Source organism: Oryzias latipes, chromosome 1, assembly GCF_053564925.1.
Source record: "Oryzias latipes strain Hd-rR chromosome 1, Olatipes_Hd-rR_3.1".
NCBI classification, from domain to species: domain Eukaryota; kingdom Metazoa; phylum Chordata; class Actinopteri; order Beloniformes; family Adrianichthyidae; genus Oryzias; species Oryzias latipes.
Genome location: NC_136237.1, coordinates 21,997,374 through 22,020,940, shown reverse-complemented (window position 1 = coordinate 22,020,940; position 23,567 = coordinate 21,997,374). Strand labels below are relative to the sequence as shown.

At 39.6% G+C, this 23,567-nt stretch overlaps 2 protein-coding genes across 9 annotated transcripts in view; one reads left to right on the top strand and one right to left on the bottom strand.

Annotated features, from left to right (window-relative positions):
- Nucleotides 1-19: 19 nt before the first annotated feature.
- On the bottom strand, nt 20-15,614 carry LOC101175541 (uncharacterized). Of its 7 annotated transcripts, none has more exons than XM_011476721.4 (21): nt 15,336-15,614; nt 9,871-9,910; nt 9,190-9,230; nt 9,026-9,062; nt 8,750-8,870; nt 8,264-8,426; nt 7,192-8,172; nt 5,641-5,754; nt 5,409-5,515; nt 4,989-5,023; nt 4,687-4,900; nt 4,544-4,612; nt 4,318-4,455; nt 4,169-4,241; nt 2,018-2,148; nt 1,881-1,933; nt 1,580-1,800; nt 1,151-1,221; nt 613-796; nt 360-463; nt 20-288 (listed from the first exon to the last, which is right to left on the bottom strand). In XM_011476721.4, exons 1-21 carry the CDS (start codon nt 15,409-15,411, stop codon nt 178-180), a joined length of 3,084 nt encoding a protein of 1,027 aa, XP_011475023.4. In that variant the 5' UTR covers nt 15,412-15,614; the 3' UTR covers nt 20-177. The 7 variants fall into 7 exon arrangements, with proteins under 7 accessions (XP_011475023.4, XP_078807540.1, XP_078807522.1 ...); XM_078951414.1 differs by having other exon boundaries at nt 718-796; XM_078951396.1 differs by having other exon boundaries at nt 4,989-5,027; nt 5,410-5,515.
- Nucleotides 15,615-16,108: 494 nt separating this feature from the next.
- LOC144994267 (FHF complex subunit HOOK-interacting protein 1A-like) overlaps nt 16,109-23,567 on the top strand; it is a 32,764-nt gene continuing 25,305 nt past the window's right edge. The window contains exon 1 of one of the 2 annotated variants that reach the window (XM_078951428.1): nt 16,109-16,576. The gene's annotated coding sequence lies outside the window, so the exon portion shown is untranslated. The remainder of the gene's footprint in view (nt 16,577-23,567) is intronic. The other variant, XM_078951430.1, reaches the window with a different exon arrangement.

Genomic DNA, 23,567 nt, shown 5'->3' with positions numbered 1-23,567 from the left:
AGCCACAAAATCCAAAAAGTCATTTGTAAACATTTTATTTTTAATTCACATAACTTAAACCATTAAAATGCATTACTGTTGGAAAAGGTTTAACTGCTTAGGATTACAAAACATTTAATAGACAGCAGTTTAAAGATGTTCCATCAACTCAGCCCCACATCTTTGCAGTGTTTGGCCTCATTGTAACACTTGGACATAGTTTTTAGGGACCAGAGCTCTTTTTCCTCTCAAGTCTGCCAGAAACCATTCTTCATCAACAGACTCCACGTTGGTCAAGATATCACCAAACTGTAAAAGAAGACTTTGAATTGATGCTTTTATTCAGCAGAATCTTGCAGGAAAAGAAAAAAAAAAGGTACCTGAATTGAGAGTTCTTCATCACAGTCTGATCTAAAGTCATATAAAGCTCTTGCTCTCATTCCACCAGCAGCTTTACTTCTCAGGTCAATAGTGGGCTGTTCTTCTGTAACAAATAGGAAAAAATAGTGAACATTTTAGTTCGAATTTTTTTTTTTTATTACAATTAACTGACTAATAAAAACAGTTAAATGTTGAAAATAGGATCTTTTTTTTCTAAAAACAGGCCTACAAATAAGCTAGATCCCAGTGTACCTATTACGGTCTGAACATAAATCCGGGGGAACATGCCCTCTCTGCCATTCAGTTTGCCACAACTCCACTTTTCATCCAAGTGCTTGGTCATGAGGATGCGGTCACCTTGGCGAAACGACAGGTCGCTGGAAGTCTTTGCTGCATAATCATGCAAGGCCACTGCCCATTCGTTAGGTTTGGAAGTCTACAGGAGAGTCCACAAACAAGAGAAACCATGAAAAGTTGTCCATCTAGAAGACATTAAAAAACAGCCAGTATCAAAAATTTGGATGCTAAATGTACAGCTTTAAAAACATTGGATCATCCTGTAACAATGTGGCTGTACATGCACAGAGCTATATTTAGATAGTTGTGTGCACACAGCTGTAATAAGGTTTTAAGGTAGTAAAATACACAAAAATAATGCTTACAACAGTGGGAATTCAAAATAAAACCCTCAAGCTTTGTTGCACAGGTAAAATATGTTGGTACTTAATGTATTGGGAGTCAGCATAACCAGCATCTTCTTTGTTGGGGTGTCCTCTGACATAAATATTACCTTAGCAGGTTTGGCAGGCTCAGCTTGTATGTTGGGAGGGGCGGCGGCGGCGGCAGCAGCAGCAGAAATACCTGCAGAAATGAACAGTTTATTAAGAAACAAGAAGAGCAAAGGATACGTATTTAGGTAGGAGCGTTTCTCAGGGAATTGTTGCATAATTGCAAAATAAAAAGAAATAAATCAAAACATTCTAGAAAATGAAAGAGTTTAGCAACTGGATTTGTACGTTTTTATTTTTAGCAACTTTATAGGAGTGGGGTCAAAAACCAAGGTCATGCATTCATCAACTCCCCCATGCGGTGGAGACCTTTCTCTAATGAAAGACAAACAGTCAATCAAATGCCTCACAGAGCTTGATTTAAAGTGCTCTTTCCTTATGAACAAAAACATTTGTGTAGAAAAATGTAAAAGCACTCTCATTTCCCTCACCTGGAACAAACATTTGGTTCAACTGCTGGGTTGGAGGCGGCGGCAGATCTTCAACGACCTCCACAAAGTTCAAAGGGAAAATGCCGATCGAGGCGCCGATCTGCCCTTGCGCCCACTCCTCCCCCACATACTTCTGTAGCTGGATCACATCCCCCTCAAAGAAGGTCAGCTCATCGCTGTGCTCCCCCTCAAAGTCGAACCTCGCCACGCACCTCGGACCACTGCAAGGAATAATTTAAAAAGCTCATCGGGACTTTGAAAAATAAGTAAATAACCGGTTTCACCATCACCTGAACTGTACCTGATTGATGCAAGCGAAGGCTTCTCTTTCTTTTCAGGGACAGGTGAATTTGACTGATTGAAGACATAAATATTACTTTTTTAAAAGCCTTACATCGAGACTGTATTTTTACAGGGAATTATAAAAACAAGACTTACCAGAACTTCAGCATAATTAATTGGAAAGAAACCTGTGGATCCTCTGCATGTGCCTCTGTACCACTGATCGTCGGCCTGCTCCACCCCTGTCACAACATCTCCTGCTCTGAGACTCAGCTCTTCTGGATTCTCTAAAAAATAAAAATCCAATCAAGGGTAAATTTAAAAATTCCAAATTCAATTATATTTTAGTCAGGAAATGTATCGAGGAGCAAAATATATTGTGAAAGTTAGCAATGATGTCAAAGAATGCTACCTTTGGGTTTTTGAAAAGAATGTCCTAAACTTTATTTTGTACACTAAATAAAAATGTTACCAGTTTTAAAGTTGCTAGTGTGGGACTTTCATTCTGTGATTTTCAGGATTCAAATAGAATACAAAGACCATTGCTTTGTCTTTTTGAGCAAGAAGTCAAAAATAGTTCAGTAATGCAGTTCTTCATGCATAAGGAGGATTATTTACAAGGTCAGAGCTTTCCTGAAAAGGGTCAATTAGGAAGTTGACACCCAACATAACTGAGTTAGGACATAGAGACACTCTTTCAGAACTGTGGTAGTTCTGCATTTGTGTGCTGTAATAGTCAAATCTTCAGGGACACCTTTGCATCATTAATAATATTTTGTGAATGGGAATGTCTGACTTGGAGATACACAATTCGAAACTGAGAATGAACAAAATGATGTGTTGATGGGGCACCTGCTCCAGCCTTAGATAAGAACTCAGAGACCTGAAGTGTGTAGCTGCAACGACACTAAAACATTAGCACATTATGTTTGACCAGTGTTACAATGAGATATATTTGTACCTGACAAACATAATGTTATGCTAAGCTAAAAATGCAAATCAAAAAAGTCAGTCACAAATTCTGCAAATCGTCCCACTGAAAAAAATGAGAGGTCTGGGATTTTCATCATAGGTACATTACAGCTGTGAGACACAGAATGTAAAAAAGTAGCCAGGAAATCACATTGTATGAGTTTTGAAGAATTTATTTATTTACATGTAAAACTACAAAAAATAAGTATTCATCTTCTACAAACAAGTGAGACTTCTGTTCCTCTCAGGGCTGTACCTTCTCTAAAGACACGCTCTGAGGAAAATTAGTTTTTTTTTGGTGTTTTTAAAGGGTTCTTTTTTGCATTTTTCTTATGATGGAGGACAATTATAAAAAGGAATATAAGCTTAAAGTTGCATTTCATTTTTTTGTCGACCAGGAGCAGATGAAAAAATGCTGTTAGAAAATGCTTGTTTTGTGATGTAAAAATAGATCAATTTATGTCTTTGTTTTTACTCGTCCAAGATGGCATCTGGCTCAAAACTGGAAGGCTGGATAACGCAAATACTGTTCACCATTTTTGTTGCACTGCTAAGATTAGCTTAGGGTTGTGGGGGCTGTAAACTATTGGGAAAGACTATAAACAAATGGATGACAGGAAGTAACGGAGGCCCCACCCACAACCCAGGGGGGAATTTCTGATGAACTCCTGCCAATCTGCAGAAACTATGTCCTAGAGAGCGACACAGGTTTTTGGGATTTGGCAAAAATGGCTTAGTTATACAGTAGGTAAAAGACCAGTGGGAACACTTTTCCAACAGATCAAAAGATGATCAGAGTGGGAATTAAAGAAGCTCTTCTATCCTCCACTTCTCCACACCTGTATTAATTGCACCTTTGCACCTTTGAACTGGTGTCCATATAGAATACACGTCCATACCCTTAAACTGATTGCAACTTCTCCACTATGACCAAGACGAAAGAGCCATCAAAGGACACCAGGGACAAGATTTTTCATCTGAAGAAGACTTAAGAACTAGCTTAGTGAGAAGAAATCAACTGTTGGATCAATTATTATGGAATATGGAAGAAATACAAGTTCCTTGACAATTTCGCTACATGCAAAACCTCATAGGATACAAATTATCTTGAGAATGGGGAGGAAAAACCCTAGAACTACACGGATGAACTGGTCAATGACCGGGAGAAAGCTGGGACCCCAGTAATAAAGGTTTCTATCCGAAACACACTATGTCATCATGGATTCAAATGCTGCAGTGTCATTACAGACACCTTTTTAAGTGAAACAACTAGCAGATTTTGAGACTGTCAAATGCTTTTAAGTTGCATAAAGCCTCTCAAAGCTGTTTACTCACGCGGCTGGAAGTCGTAGATAGCTTTTACTGTAAGCCCACATAAATCTCCACCAGAAGCAGCTGGGACGTCATCCTGCAGGGGATAGTACACATAATTCTGCGGCACCTGACACTTAAGGAGAAAAGATTTGTCTTAAAGATTCACTTACATATACTGGAGAAGAGTAAGATTCCAGAGGAGTTATAATTTTCAAATTAGACTTGTGGACTCTGCCTATGACCTCTCCAGCTTGGCACAGATATTCATTGTTGTTGACTTTTTCTAGTAACAGAAGCACTTCATCTTTCTTTAGGAAAAACAAAGAGGGAGTTCATATCACTACCCATGAGGGATATTTAAAAAGCCACCTCTTTGTTTGTTAGTGAGCCTCAAACCTCAAACGAAAGCTCCCCGATGTTACACCCATCGTAGTCCAGAGCTGCGATCGCATGTGGGAGTTCAAGCTGAAGGGAGAGGATACATTAATGCAGCTGACAGGGTTCTAAGAAATAACGTTTTGTTTTAGGACCACTCTTACTATATATTTATTGTACAGACAGTGGCCTGGCCTGGGCCTTGGTGGTAAGACCATCTCTGTTTTGTTGGGCTTTATTTCCTGGTGTTTGGGCGGGGGTTGCAGTGATATCGATGGAGCACGATTGGTTGCACCAAACTTAGGGGGCGGAGGTCTTCCAGGGCCTACTTTGCCTGAAGGAGGACGTGGTGGGAGTGGTTTGTTCATGCTGGGTTTCCTGAGGTGCAAAACCAGCATTACTTGATTTGAAAATGATTATAGCAGCAACCTCTTCATGGAAATGATTTTTTTGATTTCACATTTACCGAGGGGGTAGGGTCGGTCCCGGCCCCATAGAACACTGCAGGAAGAAGACATATTTTGAGAAGTTGATTTCTTTTTTCTTTTTTTAAGCAATAAAATGAACACATGACAGCAATATGTGAAGCTGAAACCATAGCAACCACAAGCCAGCATAGTACCCAAAAGCAACATGATCACAGCATTACAAGACTTTCTTTGTTTGGAAAGTAGAACAGGTAAAGCCAGTAAGCAGCTCAGTTACAAGAAAGTCTGACCAAGGGAATTGGAACACATTGCACCATAGAAGCAATTGCACAATACAAGCAGAATGCAGAGGAGGAACTTTGAGTTCCTTCAAAAATAGATAAATAAAATTGTTATTTTGGTTTGAAAGAAAAAAAAGTGAAGGGATGCTTTGGCTTGCACTGAACTGTAAGTCTTACCTGCGAGGACACAGCCGGTTTGGTGTAGTCCTGTAGAATGTTTGAAGAGCCTATTGGCTTCCGAAAAGGGAGAGCAGGAGGAGGATCGTCCTGAATGTTATCGGATACTGGAAAACAAAAACAGGTCCAATTAACAATGTGTACAAATTAAGTGAAAGATAGATGTACGTATCTTTAATTAGGAGAGTTCAAATTTGAGCAGTTTTAGTCAATCGAGAATTGCTGGACTCACTTGACGGCATTTTGCTGGGGACTCTAATGGTAGTTGGTCTCCTTGTTGTACTTTGTCTGGGTAGAAAACTTCCATTGATGTCCACATTGTATTGAGATTTCATGTGGACATTATCTAAAAAAAAAAAAAGCAACATATGAACTAAAGAACAAGAAAGTCTCCAACTAAATCTGGTCATGGGATCAGTTTCTACTGCTTTTGTCAGAATGGAGAGAAAGTCATCAAAAACACGAGACAATCCACCTTTTATCAAGTCAACTTTCAATTTTTGAAGAAAAACGACAGGAAATGTATCCAGTATTAAAATGAAGAGATGTTGGTCGTAAAAGGACGATAAGGAAAAAATGATATTAATCCATCAAAAATGCTGCAAAGGTGCAATGAATAATCATTCATAAAGTTCAAAAACTATTTATTAGATCAAATGTTACTGGAAATGCTTTTCATTTTTATAACAGCTGTTTGTTTTAACCTCCATTCCCTTGCTCCTCCACCTCCATGCTCCTTTTAGAGGATGCCACAATGAATCATTCGCTTCCATCTAACCCTCTCCTCTCCTACCCTCTCTGCATCCTCCTTGCTTACACAACCAACCTCATGTCTTCCTTCACTACATCCATAACCTCACCTCAGGTCGTCCTTTAGGACTCTTTCTTATTAGCTCCAACCTCAGCCTCCTTTTTACCAACATAATCACTGTCCCTTCTCTAAATGTGTCCACACCATCCCAACCTGCTTCCCAGAATTTATTTCCAAAACGTCTAGCGTGGTTTGTCCCTCTGATGGATTCATTCCTGATCCAATCCATCCTTGTCACTCACAAGGAGAACCTCGACATATTAATCTCTGCTACCTCCAGCTTTGCTTCCAGTCTCCTTCTATACCTGTCTTCTCATTCTTATGTCACATGTCACACCTTCCTCCACCTGCATGCACACACCTCTGTGCCTCTTTCCTACAGTCTCCTTTTCTCTGGGCTGTTGACCCTAGGTACTTAAAATCCCCCATCTTTTTCCAGCTCTGGTTCCTGTATCCTCTACATTCCACTGAAGTCCCTCCAATTTACACACAGACACTCTGTTTTGCTTCAGTTGACCTTCATGCTTCTCCTTTCTTGATCAAACTTCTATCTCTTCGAGTAGAGCTGCTCATTCCTGGTCCTCGAGATCTACCACCCTGACTGTTTTCCAGATCTCAAAGCCCTGCTAGCTGCAGATTTGCTCAATCAGATGTCTCCAGATTCTGACTGAATGAACACACCTGGTCCAGGTAATCAGCAGCAAGCCGTGCAGGGAGAGTTGGAAAACAGGCAGGGTGGTAGATCTCGAGGACCAGAAATGAGCAGCTCTAATCTAGTCATTCTAAATTATTGTCCTAAGAAATCAATTACCAACTAAACTGTTTGGCTGTTAGATTTTCTTTGATAAACCTAAAAGTTCTATAAAAATCATATTTTTAACACATTTTTTTTCAATAAATAAAATCAACATAGGTTTGTGATTTAATTTAGTTATTACAGTTATGATATAAATTTATTGCACAAATACTCACTTGATGTACCGTCAACGAGGTCACTCTCTCTGCTCATAGAGACTGAGTTGTGGTTGTTTATATTCAGGTTGGGTTTGAGGGGTTGCTTGAAAGGCTTCACTGGAGGTACAGGTGGAGTTGGTGATGGTTCCTCCTCATGCCTACTAGCTCTCGCCGGCAAAGCGTAGATGGGTTGCTGTTGGATGCTGCCATTGCTGTGCAAAGCCTCCAGCTGTTCCCTCACAGACATTCCCACTGGTTTTCTAAGAGGCATAGCTTTGGGGGCTGGTTTCGGGTTTGGAGTTGCTGGTATGTTTTGACTGTCATCCATACTTCTAAAAGGCAGTGAAGGCTTGGCCGCAACTGGGGGTTTGGTGGTAGCCCTCCTGGCCAATGGGTTTGGTCTGGCCGACTCATTTCCTCCCTCTGTTCCATTCTGGCCCTCAAAGGCCTGGATTTTAGAACGGATGTTGCGCTGACTGAAGGGGTCGCTCATTTCACCAAGAGCATCTCCAACCTGCGTCGTCTGACCTAACTGCTCGTCAAATCGCTCCGCGAACTGGTGGCCTTCGTCAAATATTTCTAGTAATTCATCTGACAATTTTTTCGTAAAGACATCTAGTGAATCCGGCTGTGTAATGTCACTGGATGGACTCGCCTCAGGCAAAACTTTGATTTCTGCTTTTGTTGTCTGCTTCTGGGATTTTGTGCGAGGACGGGGGATAGGTCGCTGACGGTTTTCTGAAGTTGAAGCAGCAGTTTCAGTGGTTGCAGCAGGAAAATGTTTTTTTGGGATTTGCCAGAAAACTGTAATAGATTTTCTGTGTGTGTGCGAGGAATCTGCCTTTTCAAGCTCTTCTAGGTCTCGCTTGGTGCCCCTCTGGTCCTCTGGGTCAGTGACTACTGACACGTTTGCTGTAGCTTCTCCGACTGTTTCTATTACAGGTTTTCTATTCGCTGCTTTTGACAGTGAGAGCCTGGGAGGTTTTTGTGGCTTTTTACCTGGAAACAAAATTTAGGGTAAAAAAAAAACGCCTTAAATGCCAATCATGTTTTTTTGTTTGTTTGTTTATCATCATCATCGATGGCTTACTTGCAGATTTTTTCAGAGCTGGCGGTGAAGCTGCTGTGCAGGGTTGGTCGGTCTGGGTAGCACTTGTAGTTGTGCAGGTGGACCTGCGAGGGGCTGCAGTGGGCTTGGTAATGTGCTCCTTCTGGTTCTTCTCTTGGATCACCTGATCGTAGGATGGTGGAGGCTGAGTCATGACAAAGAAAAAGAATGTTCACGCAAGTCCCCCCCTTAATTTTAGACGCATGGTGAACTATACCAACAATCTTGCTTTTGCACATCTTGAAAAAATTGCAACTTGACTGCAAAAGTGTGCCTTTGTAGAAATAATTTGAATAAGTTAGTTCTACTGAAGGATACATTAAAAGGTCTGGCGACATTTTTTGTTTTTGCAAATATTAAATAAATTTTAAAAAGATGAACTTTTAAACTTGTAAAACCATGTTTATGAAGAAAAAAATGTATTACAAAAAGGTTAAATTGTCTCAAAGCATTACTCATAAATCCTACCTGAGAGACGACTTGGACACTTGCAGACCAGCGTGACTGAGGAGTGAAAACTACTGAAGGACCTGGAAACCAGTGATTGTTGGACAGAGGTTCTGTTGAGACAATGGGAATCTCTGGTTGCCTAAAAAAAAAAGAAGAAAAACCACATCATAGACAAGTTAGACAAAACACACAAACACATTCTCTTTCCATCCTCCTCATTTGAAAGTTTTCACACATTATGTTGAGTAGAGTTAGACACAACACAAAACCCACAAAGGACAACAGACCCTTTACCTGCTCTCCTGTAGGCTGTCACAGTGAGACGTTCTCGCTGGAAGAAGAAAAACTCTAGATGAGCTTTGACACTTTGTGTTGTCATTTATATGAATAAATATAATGACACAGCACAAGTATAACCCAGTTATGAGCTACATAATAGAAAATAAAGGTAAACCTACCTCGTTCTACAACAGCTGGTGCAGAAGACACAGATCCCTGACTGAAAAGAGCAGACAATGAAGCTCATGTGTCACTAATGGGGGTTAAGAACACCAGAACACTGCTGGGCGAGTTTATATCATGATATAGTCAAGTCCAACAACACAACAATCAAATATTTAAAATGATTTTAATCAGAACCTACTGTAGATATTTAAGTATAAAACCAATGTGTCAATAAAGGTAAACATTCTTGTATAAATAATTAACTATGCTAAGTCCTGTAAAAACAGATGGTAGGATTTTTGAAAGTTTCCAAACAACACTGCCTAAGTATCCTTTTCTCCGATTTTTTTTTAAATTGTTTATTTAAATAAAAAAGATCTAAATATAAATCATCAAAATGACATAATCCTTCATGTGCAATATGACTTCTGAAGTTGAACATGTCAAAACATTTGCAATATTGTTGAAACAAACTGTGCTCCAGCTCTCTTTGAGAGGCCACTGGCTTCCATTTCTGAGCACCAACTGAAAAAACAAAGTGATGGAGTCTTTTCTTTGTTCTCCTGTCTTTCATAGAGAATGGCACAGTGTTGTCTGGTCCGTCACAACCCCACCATCAGCAGATCCAACAGTTAAAGGGACAGCAACCTGCTTCCCATCTGCAGCTATTCTCAGCCCAAGAAGAGACCACCTACCTGCGGTGGAAAGGTTCTGGCTTGGTTCTTTCAGAGTGATCTATGGAAAAAAAACAAATGACAGATGGGATTTGTTTTCACAATATATCAGAATAAATTTACCAAAAAGAAAATGAGGAATTTTTATAAGCTTTTTCAAAACTATCTCAAAGTTGTCTTCTGTGACACAAGCAAACAGAAATTAAAACTAAAACCAGCTTTTCTGCATTAAACACTTCTGGACCGACGGGTTACTTTGACATGATGGATTTATGCGACCATTATCTTAAAGCCATCTCATAATTTTTCCTGGTGGTGGAGGTTACAGCAGGTTCACGACATTTACGATAAGGTGAAGATAAAGTGCCTGCTTCATGGATTTTTGAGTGCTTGATGGAGTTTTCAGGGGGCACTTTCCCTTTTCCCAAAATGCATTTTCACTGTCATACATTTTTGGGGAAAAAAACACAATTGTCCTCACAGAAAGTCTTTAAAAGTTCATTCAATCAGTAGTCTAGCAAAAGGTTCTGTGACAGTTCCTATTTTCAGGCTAAAAATCTGAACCTGGATCAATTTGGGGGTTAGGCAGCAGCATTTCTGACTGACTATGTAATTAGCCCTGATCAATTTCAGCTGCTGTGGCCGGTCGCCCTGGTAACAAGAGGTGTGGCCACCCCTTTCTGTGCTTTTTGAGCCGGGCTTTTCCCGCACATGCTCCCTCTCCTCACTTCCTGGCTAATGATGCGCTCCCGTTTAAAACTTTAGGGAACTCGTCCTCAGAAAATGCTCCCATCACGCCTTGTCAGAGTAAACAATCAGCAGGTTACTGGAATCAATCTGCCCTGATTGGAAGGCCCCAATTAAAAAAAAAAAGTTCCAGAACAAGAATTCAGTCCAGTCAAACCAGTTTGTCACAAGTTTGGAAAACATTTTTTGACTATATCACCGATCGCCAGCATGTAAACTTTGAGCTTTTTTTTTAACATTTATAGGCAACAGGGAAACAAAAAGTAAAACTGTAGGCTAAGTATAAATCTGAAGTCAAAGGTGGCTGTGTAGGAACATTTAGCTGAAACCACAATGCACCATTCACCTGTCACACCTGCTGCTTCTTATCTGTTTGAACAGCAACAGCAGTTACACTTTAACAGAACGTGTAGCAAGAAGATCCAACCTTTTATTTAGATGGATAGTGTTTTTTTAAGCATTGACTTCCCAGTAGAAGACCTGACAGACCTTGTATAAAAAGATATGTTGTCAACAACTGAATTGATTTAGCCCAAAAGACATATTCCTACCTTAATGAGCCACAGCAGCAGATGGGAAAAATGCTCTGTAACAACAGTATATTCCTCTAAGGAACTTTTCCCCTTCTTGTTGACCAAGAACCTGGATGTTACACGCCCACATACAGCAAAGGAGAGAAGGGTGGCCCTATTACGTGCCACTGCTCTTCTGTTCACCTGGCCATTCTGGTGAACTGGAATGTGGTCTTTCAGGAAGTGGAGAGACAGCTCAGTTACTGAGTGTGGAGTTCTAGTTATAAGAATTTGCATGTCTTCACTAAAACAGTTTGGGTTGTATATTTACTAAGACAAATAACTTTCTTTACACACAAAAAACCTTTGATTCTTAAATTATTAATTAGACTACTATTTAAAACCAAATCCAGGATAAGCAATAACGCAAATCCATACTAGTTTTTTTTTTTAAATGATGTCCTTAAGTGAGTTACACGTAGCACGTAAAATCTAAATATGTTGATTGTAAACACTTTACCCTATGCAACAATTTAAAAACCTGTTTTCATTCAAATCTATTTAAAAACACTTTATTCTCATCTTAAGGGCAATCTGAAGATGGTGAAGTACAAAAATATCTTATCTTGACATAAAAAAAGAGGTAAAACATGCAAATAAGGTAAAAGTAAAAAAAAAAAAAAAAAGAAATCTACACGCACAATAGTGGGCTTGTGAAAGTTTGCATACACAGTGCACATTATGGAAGAAGTGACCAACCATGTTTTTCCAGTGCGATGAGTAAAGGATGTCTGTTGGTATTTTTATTATTTTGTTGATATTTTTATAATGTATCTAAGCTGACCAGGGGCCTGTTTCAGAAAGGAGGTTCAACCAACTCTGAGGTTGAACTTGAACTCCGAGTTGGTCAATCGGGAGATTAACAACTCTGAGTTTTCTGTTTCAGAGAAGCTGATCCGAGTTAGATCAATCAACTCTGAGTGGACTGATTCGGAGGTGAGCGTGAGCACCGCGACTATAAGAAGCCATTATCAATGGAGCGCAGATATCACGAGTCACCATGGCAACCGTGAAAAAAAGAGGTCTGCGTATTTTTCGCCAGCTGAACTCGACGTGCTGCTGCAGAGTTACAGTGAATATGAGCACATATTCCGGAAGAAAAGCAACACCGCTGCATCTGCAAAACAGAGACAGTTAGCGTGGGAAAACATAGCTGCTCAAGTTAATGCCTAAGTTTGCATTTAAATCATTGTCATAAAATATTGACTGTAATAATTTTTTAAATAGCGTACGGTGTGAAATAAAAAATGGGGATATTTAGGAGTACTTTTGAAGTGTATTCCTGGTGTAATTGCATGAAATGCTGCATAGTGTACAGAACCAATCTGGGGAAAAATGCATTTAACGTCGGTAATGTTTAAAGGACTTTCTTGTTAACCTTCCCCTCTTGCAAACTTTGGTCATTTTAATATTAATACATGCAATTGTGTTTTTCAAAGTGAACTTTTGTCTACTGTTGAACCTTTCGCTGCGCGAAGACTTCTCCTTTCTTTTCTCTCGTCTTTCCGACCGTGGTCAGAAGCGCAGGGGAGATTTCCTTCAGGGCCGAAGGGAATCCTCCTTCGGGGTTCACTTCCCGTTGGAAACCCTCAACCTCCAGAGCGGATTAAGAATGACTCCAAAACCGTTATTCTGGGAATGACACCTTCTCTTTATTTAACTAAGTGCTCCGTCCTCCGAACACACAATATATTCCCGGCACACATCCCCGGCTCCGTGCTCCCGGGGATGTGTGCCCCCCCCCCAATTAATTCTCTACAAATTAATGCAGCCTCCTCGTCTATTGGGTCCTCCAAAAAAGAACAAGCCATTCTTGTCACTTAGACTGTCTCTGTGTGACGGACATTTGGGCAATGAAGGTTAAAGCGAAAAATACCGCTTCGTCTTTAAAAAGGGGAGGGGACCGGCATAAACTTTGAGTTTGGAGAATAAAACCTGCTCCCGACCAGGTTAGGTTCACAGCATAAGTAACCATGGATACTGACTCCGAGTAGAAGTTACCTCTCTTTCAGAAACGGGTTTGACTTACTCTGCTTTCTCTGGTTTAACAAACCTCCCATTCTGAAACGGAAAACCCAGGGTTTCCCTGATTTCAGGGTTAATGCACTCAGAGTTTACACTTAACCTCCTTTCTGAAACAGGCCCCAGATCATCAATTTAATTTTTGAAAAAATATTTTTTATTGTACATTTTGTTTTCTAAATCACTATTTTTAAACAGCCTATTGTGAATAAAATGTGCTTATAATGTGCAGTTTAAGAAATAATGTTGCATCTAAAATTCAAACTGAAAAACAGTTTCTGAGTCTTCCATCATCATTTAACACGACTTAATTCAAGTATCTGCCTCATCTGTTAACTATATAACTTGTGTAGTGGTAGTATTTGTAAAACAGGTTTGAATCTTCAGGTGAATCAAACTCCAGGCCTTGCTGGGTTTTCAGATGTCCTGCCTCATCTGATTACCTGGATCAGGTGTGTTTTGACAATAAAAATCTACAAAGGCAGAATGCGTTGTAAAACAACTAAGACGCTAGCCTACAAGGACTGCACACGTGTTCAAAAAAAAAAATCAAATATTGCTGAATGTCTTATTGACAGAATCCTTTGAAGTAAAAGCAAACATTTTCCCAAATTGTAACCGCCTTCATCACAATACTCGCTTTAATGTCCAAAGTCCTCACTAAACAGCTGACCTTCAAATGCCAGATCAAATGAGTGGATCATCAACTTGTTCAGAGAAAAACTGATATCCAGAGTAAAACTCATGGTGATCCAATTAATAGACCTTAATCAGGTAAGGCTATTTTTGGACCAACGCACCCTAAACAAGCATTTAGATCATGCAGCATCTGCTGTATTGTGCGTTATGGATCTAAGGTGTCTAGTTTGTTATTTTATTGACCAACTAAGAGTTTATTCTGACAGCTGTTGTGAAAAATAAACGCTAAATCCCTTGAAAGCCATGACACACTAGATCCGTAGTGTGACATTGGAAAAGACACCACAAACACAGGGGGAAGCGGCTGGAAACAGTGGGGAGGGTTTGTCCACTTTCTCACTACAACACATGCTGACATTACTCAGCACAGCAGTCGCAGAGCAACTGCTGAAACTGGCAACAAAAGGCAGGGAAGGAGGAAAAAAAAACACACCAACAACAAATTCACACAAATTGAAAGAAATGAAGAGATTTGATTGGAATTTACATGCTCTACACATAGTAAAAATATTTTTTGTAAATAAGGGGCAGTTTTTCCAACATGTGGATAACAAAGCAGTCTAAAACTGATTATAGTGTTGTGAGTGAAGAACAGAATATCAGCAACTAGTGTGGAGCCCAGTCAGAGAAGATTAGATGGTGTGAGTGCAGACGGGATCATCTGCAGTGAAAGCAGCTGAAACAGTGTCTGGTGTGAGGCCTTCTTTTCAGCCAGAAGGGCTAAACAGTTGTCGGAGCAGAGCAGAGTGCAGCGTGCATGACGACACAGCTGCTTGTCAGTTTTAGGAATCTCCATCCAGACAGTTGGCCAGGTCAGGGCGTGGTGGAGGCCTGAGCTCATGCACCGGCGATAGCCGGGCAGTATAGGCGCAGCAGTCCACAGATAAAAGTTTGTACACCAGCTGCTTTAAAGGAAGCAGCTAAATAGAAAAAAGATGTAGCCGTTGCTATTTCAGTGACAAAAGCTGCATGCTTATTTCAATTTTGGTGGAGTAAAATATGCAGTTGACATAAACCTGACATTTGGAAATAAAAAAGGTGAATATTTTTCTTTTATTCTAACAGCATTTATTCTAACAAATGATGGCATGTGCACACATCTGTGCTAAACTTGTTGTAATCACCTGCTTAAAATTATGTTGCTTGAATATTTTCTGATTTACAAAGAATGTTGTAAATAAATGTAAACATTTCCGTGTAGCTTTGCACTAAATATTTGCTGAGTTTTCAATTTTCTGTCCACATTTTACACCATAAAGAATATAAACCCCAAATGAACCATTCATTTAAACTATTTAGGAATAATTTAATTTTAAACAAACAAAAAAACTTTTTGAAAATGTAAAAATAGATCATTTTAACCTACTTTTGCGCACTACCAACTACAAAGTTAGACATGGATGGGACATTCAGGAGGCTGGATCCTCATCTTCCGGCTTTATCTACCTGTTGGAGGAAGGCTTCTGTCCCCCGGGGCTTCTTTCTGCCCCTCTTCTTCCTCCCGCTGGGATTCTGCCATCATACGGATTCAAACGGTGTAAAAACCGACAGACAGGAAATTTAAAGTAAACAGCGGGTCTCATAAACGCAGTAAACGGCTCGCTCATCCACACGCTCGGAAACAGAGTTCAGAGATCCTGCTGCGGGGAGGAGGCGCCACTCTGAGCGGATGGACCCCCATCCCCTGCCCCCCTTTTAAAACACAGCTGTTTAACCTGCTATAGCAGCAGGAAACATAGACCCATCGTAAAGATAGAATATGTAAACATGTTTGTGATAAACCCGATTTCAAACGACTTTTACTTGCAAGCCCAAAGCTCCAGAAGTGCGCATGCGGCTTTCGGCTGAAATCCATTCCTGCCACATATGTTTTGCCACTAGATGTCGCTGCAGAATAGTTTTAAATTCTCCTTTCTCGCGAACACAGTTTCTCAAAAGAATTATTTAGATGTGTATCAACTATAAACAAAATCATCAAATTGCTAAATATGTCGGGACTTTAACTCTGAATATTGATTTTTTTTGCCCTTTTAAACTACAAAATACCTTTTACAGCCTAAAAGAGTGTGCACCATGTCAGGTGCAGATGATATTGGAAGAGGGTGTGGACTGATAAATGTTAGACTGATTAAAAATGGCGCTTCGCTTATAAAGTTTGAATAAAAATAAGGTATACACTTAAAGCTATATATATATACTGTTTTCGTCGGGCATAATTTAGTCTACCAAAAGAGATTGGTTGAAGTGATTAAAACAAAAAAATTGGCTTGTTTGAATGAGACCTGAAATAGTGTAAGCTAGCGAAAGCCTCGCGATGTGTTTGCTAGTTTTATTGCAAACTTCAGACTGACCCGTTTAAAACCCACCGAGTGAAGAAAGCCGATAGCGTCTGGTGTTTACGTCATTTCAGCACGCCGCGGCTCAGCTGCTCCTTTGGAGTTCACGGGGAGGAGGGCGGAGCCTGCGCAGTCCGGTCTTCACCTCTGCACCTCGAAGCACCTTAAGGAGCTTTTATTGCGCCAGACTTCCTCCGCACAGCTTTTTTTTCCTCCACAAAGCGGGGCAGAGAACATGGATATGTTTTTATTAGCCTAGAAAGGCCGGGTGGGGGTGTTTTTGGTTACAACCTGCTGCTCACTCCGCCGAGTTCTCCTGTTTCAGAGATTAAGACCCGTCCGAGTCCAACGGTAAGAGGAAAAGTCCAAACTCTCGTCCTACTTTTTCTGGCAGATTAATACGCGCGTTAGTAAACATTTAATGTGACGGGGACTCATTTCCCCCCTTTAAGAGCAGCTGGCTAATGGTAGAGTTGCTGTGACTCTACAAACTCTTTCATTACTCGTCGAACTAAAACAGTGAAATAACGCCTGGAGTTGCATTATGTTTTAAATCAAAAGAAGTGAAAAAGCGAAGCATGTTCTGTTCTTTTTATTGATTACTGTGTGTATGAACAGAAACAGGTCTGACCCACCCATCCTCCAATGAGAGTTGGGCAACCACGAGCGTCCAATTAACCAGCCAGGCTTCATAACATGCTTTCACAATCAATGCTCCATCCAAACAGAGACAGCAGGCTCAAATAGTTGTTGGTTTTTAAAAGCTTTACTGCATCACAATAACAACAGTAATTCCTGAGCTAATTAGTCTTTATGTGAGAGGTTAAATTAAGTTAGAAAAACGACAGAGACTATATATTCCTGTCCTGAGGAGCTTTGATCTCCCAGATCCAGAGGACACACAAAGCGCAGGGATCGAGTTACCTTCATACATCAATGTTTCATGACTGCCTCCAGACTGTTTGCATGAATCCTGCACAGGTGTTCTCTTCCAATCATGGTAATTCACAACCAGCTATTGTGCACCCAGTTTCTGACTGTAAATGGAAGATTACAGTGTTGTTCTTAAGGGTGATCAGACTGGTTCTGTTCTCCTCCCAGCTCTCAAAATTGAATTTTTAGTTGGTGTGATTTAGGTTTCCATTGGGTTACACTTATTCACTTTGATGATTCACAAAATATGATGTTTACATTTGGTCAGATCTGTTTGAAGGGTTTAGTAAATGTAAAAGTGCACATTTATGAAACAAAACAAACCAAAGTATTGTCAATTTTTTTAATGATCATTATGTAGTCCTTTTACATTTTCAGAATTAGGTCACTTCTGATCTGAATCAACATGGTTTTCATGGAAACATCTCTAGGGCATTTTCTCAATTCATAAAAAAGGAAGAGTTCAAGCAGGATAAAATATCTCAAATGTGTTCTGACTTAAGGGTTCCGTTTTACAGCTCCTTCAGAACCTTCTTTCCATTGACTTTGCTGCAGAACTCTGTTGGGTTTGATCATAAGTGGGCCTATTGCCTGTTTTAAAACGGGCCTGTAGGACCACTGTCTGTGTTGTTCTGCAGACATCTCTGCTGATCCACAGTTGATTTCCTGGATCAGATGTCTACTTAAGGGATGGTGCATAGTTGATTAAAATAAAGAAATGAATTAATATTGAATTGAATTGGGAATTGGATCATAAACTTGTGAATAGAAATCTGATGGATTCTGTATTTTGGCTTCGGTTGTCAGCCTTACAGCGATCATTGCTTGCTGGAATGCAAATGTGAGGTCATTCCTGTCTTTGAAAGGGAAGAAAGTTATCTTCAATCTCAATTCACATAGGCAGTGACATAATCTGCTTACTAGAACTCAGCCATTCTTAACAAAGACCCAAAGAAATAGTTAAGCTATTCCCTGAACTATGTGTGGGTTATAGGGGCAATACAAGCTTCTAAATTGGAAGGAGACTATAATCTTTCATTTTTTATTTTTTTTACCCGTAACTGGAAGTATTGAGGAAACAAACTTTTCACATCTTAATAGATACTTTATGACACTTGTTTAACCCTAATTTTGTGATGACAATTTTTTGCGCTGTTTATTTGTCTAATATAGCTGTCAAAGTCTCACTGCAATCATCTTTTGATCTATTGTCAAAGCGTTCTCAGTGGTTATGTCTGGCCAAGCTTCCCGACATCCTTCTGTTTACACTCTCTCCCGCTAGCATACAGGCCCTCACAACCCCCAACTTAACGCTATCATTGCAAAAAAAAAAATGGTTAGAAAGATTGGAGCTATCCAGCCGTACAATTTTGGATCCGATGCCAGCTCGGATGAGGAAAACAAAGACGTACACTTTATTACCAGAATTATTGGCTCAGGTTGTTCATGTGTGTTCATTGGATTTTTTTGACCATTCTTCCAAAAGCGCATTGGTGAGTGAGGTCACACACTGATGTTGGTGGAGAAGGTTGGGAGCATGGAATTGTCCAAAAGGTTTTGGTATCCTGAAGCATTCAAAGTTCCTTTCACTGGAACTAAGGGGCTAAGCCCAAGTCCTAAAAAACAACCCCACACCATAATTCCTTCTCCACTAACATTTCACACTCTGCACAATGCAGTCTGAAATGTACATTTCTCCTGGGAACCTCCAAACCCAGACTCGTCCATCAGATTGCCAAATGGAAAAGCGTGATTCATCACTCCAGAGAAGGCGTTCCCACTGCTCTAGAGTCCAGTGGCGGCGTGCTTTACACCACTGCCTCTGACGCTTTGCATTGCACTTGTTGATGTGTGGCTTGGATGAGGCTGGTTAGCCGTGGAAACCTATTCCATGAAGCTCTCTGCGTTCTGTTCTTGGGCTAATCTGAAGGTCACATGACGTTTGGAGCTCTGTAGCGATTGACTGTGCAGAAAGTCAGCAATGTCTTTGCACTAGACACTTCAGCATCCACTGACCCCTCTCCGTCATTTTACGTGGCCTACCACTTCATGGCTGAGTTGCTGTTGTTCACAAACGCTTCCATTTTGTTATGATAGAGCTGACAGTTTAGTTAGGAGCGAGGAAGTTTCACGACTGGATTTGTTGCACAGGTTGCATCCTTTGACAGTTCCACGCTGGAAGTCACTGAGCTCCTGAGAGCGGCCCATTCTTTCACAAATGTTTGTGCCCGTGTGCTTGAGTTTATACACCTGTGGCCAGGCCAAGTGATTAGGAACACTGATTCTGATCATTTGGATGAGTGAGCGAATACTTTTGGCAATATAGTGTACATGAATCTATTTGTCTGCAAGTGGATGCATCAGAAATGCGGTGGAGCGGGGAGACTTTGCACTGCCCATTTCAGTTGCTGCGTCACAACTAAGAACAAATTCAAACAGCAGCTTTTTATCTGCTTCTGATCCATCCCAATTTGAATAAAGAAATACTCAAAAACGCAGTTTTAATCTAAGATTAAAAGCAGGGAGTTTGTGACCTGCCCCTTCTATCCTCTACTACGTCAATCCTACAAGCTTTTTCAAACTACATTTCTTCATCTTCCTCTGATTTACTTCATTTTGAATATAGAAATACTCAGAAATGAGAATTCATTTTATTTTCTGTATATATGTCCTCTATCATGAGAAAAATTCCACAAGAACATGTTAAAAACACGACTTTCATCTAAGTGGGTTGTTAAGGAGACAAACCTCCTTTAAGTCTTTACAGGTTATGATTAGTCAAAGTCCTGCTGCTGTTCTGAAGGACTTTTCCAGTTTTTCTTTGAAGCTGGGCCGGATTTTTAGCATCTCCCTTTTCATAGTTAGTGTGTGTTTGCACCATAAAAAGGATTTATAAATGATTTTTTTCTTTTTATTTGGCTCATTTGTCAAGGGAAATTTGTTTTTATGCGAACATTCTTTTTTGTGGAAGAGAAGAGAAATAACCACCTAAAGCAAAAGTGAAAAGTTTGAACCTGGAGCTTCCAGCAGAAGGTTACCTGAAAGTCTGGTTTAGTGAAAGCAAAATGCCTTGTGGATAAGGACTCTCCCTGTCTATACCTGAGGGGGTTATGTGGAAGTGACCTGGTTTATTCCCTCAGTTCTGACACATCAACAGAGGGACTGAACAGCCAGAAACTATGAATAGGAAAATGTGGCTGGTTCTGTTGTGTTTGCGTTAGACCTGAATAATCAGCAGCCTACTCGGATTACTCCCTGCATCTTGTGCAATATCAAAAGGGCAAAGCAAATAAGTAAAAGTGGTTTAAATGAAAAGTCAGAAAGCACCCCTTGATACAAAAACAAAACAAAATACATTGGATTCTGGAGGCTGCACTGTGCTCTGGCCTCACAGCAAGAAGGCCCCCTGTTCAAGTCCCAGCTGGGGGACCTGAAATAAAACATCAATGGGGGACCTTTCTGTGTGCTGTTTGCATGTTCTCCCCGTGCATGCGTGGGTCTACTCAGGCTTCCTCCCACCGTCCAAAAACATGCTTCATAGGACAATTGGCAACTCTAAATTGTCCCTAAGTGTGAGTGTGTCCTAACTGTCCAGGGTGTCCCCCCTGCCTTCGCCCACAAGCGGCCGGGATAGGCACCGGCAGCCCCGTGACCCCGAAAGGGACAAAACGGAAGAAGGTGGATGAATGAAACATTGGATTCTGCAAACACCTTGTAGCCATCTCTATGTAGACGATATGTGACAAAGGCAGCAGGACTTTAAATGAAGTCCTGTTGAAAACCATGTAATGTGATTAAAATGCAACAAGTCAAGAAGTTGTTTTCTGAAACCATCTGCATAGCATTGAATTTGCTGTATTTTTCTCCAATGTTGTGTTTTAGATGTTTTTTTCTTCTAAAAGGTCTATTAGACAACAAATAAATCCAAGTTCAGTTTAGATTCTTTAAAATAATAAGGTAGACCCTCGACCCGGAGTCTGCAACCTGAGGCTCTGGAGCCACATGCCACACCTTTATCTCTCCATTGTGGCTTTTTGGCTAAAGATTTGAATAATAACAACAATATATATCTTCTATTTTGGTTCATTTGTTTTAGTTAAGTTTTGTTATTTCTTTTTAGATTTTAACATGACAGATAACTGATCAAAATTATGGTAAAAAGTTGAATCTGCTGTCAGAGAAGTTTAACACAAACCTACATTTACAAATATTGATAAAAAAATATAGGATTCTATAGGAATTTTATGTTTATAATTGATAATAAAAGGAGAAAAACAATGATGGCACACCAAAGTCATAATGACAGAAAATGCTATGTTTGATATTGCTTTCTTGCATTTTAATGTATTTCTTGCTGCTGGAGGATCTTATTTGACACACTGTGCTTTATTTTGAAATGACCTTGTAGATGCTGCTGTTGAAAGTAAAACAAATTAAAAGTGTCATACCCTGCTACAATTTAATTATTGCAAACATTAAAAAGCTTATATTAATTAATGAATGGCTTACATATTTTTCTAAATGGTAAAGTGTGACTTTGTTGCTCTCTCAAAGTTTTTTTTTGGTCAGTAAGAAACTGACCCAAATGGCTCTTTTAGAGTTGGAGATAGCAGACACTTGTTTTAGATGAATTAGAAATAGAGGAATAATTGTCTGTAAGTCACTGAGCTTCATATGAACATTTAAAAAAGAAAAAAGAAAGGAAACCCACAATCCTATTCAATTATTTTTTACTAAATGTGCTTTATTGTCATTTAGTGAGGCAGCATGTTTTATGTGGGCAAAAAATAAAAAGTACTAAGATTGATCTATGCTTTTGACTCATGCCTCATCTGTCTAGAAGCTAACAGCTGCAAATATACTGACAAATGCTTGTTAGTGTTATAGGAGTTTTTCAGTACTATTACCTGCATGGTTGCATTTTTTGAAAAGTGGATACTGGGCTACTTTGTCACTTTTTTAAATACAGCTGATCCTAAAATTGTCATCATACCACATTATTTCAACAGTTCGTCCCTGCAATATATATATATATATATATATATATATATATATATATATATATATATATATATATATATATATATATATATATATATATATATATTTGCAACTTTCAGCTGCATCCAACAAAACATTCAGCTACTTTTTAAATTTCCGTTCATTTGTTATTCAAAGTTAGTTTCATGCCACTGGGCACTGCCTCTGCCCGATCCCATTCATCTAATGGCTTTCTTAAAGAGTAGCCTAAACATGAGCAGTTTTAATGTAGTCTGACATGCAGGAAAACTTGAAGAACAGTTGTGGTTTTATAATCTTTGGAGGAATGCTCAGCAGAGATGCATGATTTCCAGTTTGTTTTTAGTAAACATTATTTCTCACAGCTACACCCAAGCACCTCACTGGACCTTAGAGAATTTCCATAGCAGACCCTGAACAACAACCAGACTAATGTGATTAGACGCATAGCTTCAAGTCACAAGGTAGGGACTGAGATTTGATTTGTTTCCTTGGGCTCTTTGCTGCTTTCTTGTACTTTAGGTGTCCTATGGGTTGTATTTCTCTGTAAGTCATTTCTGCGGTTGACGGGTGGCTGCAAATCAGGGATTGTTGGGAAAGTTGGTCACTGCAGAAGGGTCATGAAAACACGGTCAGCGTTGGCGGGTGTTGGTGTGTGTCACCTTGAACAAGTCAGCTCAGCTTTATCCCGTGTCTGGGATTAACCATGCTTTCTACATCCTTCAACCTAAACCTCCATCAAAACATAGGAAGTCTTAGTTCCTTTTTACTTTAAATAAAAGATCAGTTTGTTTTTACAACTAGCTTTGTTGTGAATATTTTCCTTGTCTCATCTTTAGTGTGCAAAAATTCCTTCTGTACTTTAATGTCAACAATTTAAGACGTTTTATTCAAAGCCTTGGCTTTTTATTTAAATACAGATTAAAAAAAACACGTCTAAAGCTTTGAATTTTTTTCACATTAGGAGCCAAATCTTCTCCATGTTTTCTCCATATTTGTTTTGAAAAAAATCATTTTAGACTTAGAAAATGTATGTCTCTATGGAGCTTTATGCATGAGGACTGACATTAGTACTGTGCACATTCAAAGGACTTTTAATATGATCGTTGCATGTAATGTGTAATCGTGATGTACTGCATAGCTCCCTCAAAGCATCACTGGGTGGATGCAAAACAGCTTTCTGCAGTTAAACAGACAATACTGATAGATGGATAGATATGCCTCTAATGTTAATGTCCACATGAACAATGAAACTGGAACAGTCACCATCCCAGTACAAAGAAAAAAATGTATAAAATGCATAACATGCCACTATGTACAAAAGAGATGTCAAACATAAAAATGTCCGTAATAATGTGCAGAGCCATGTGTACAAATATAAACATGTCTA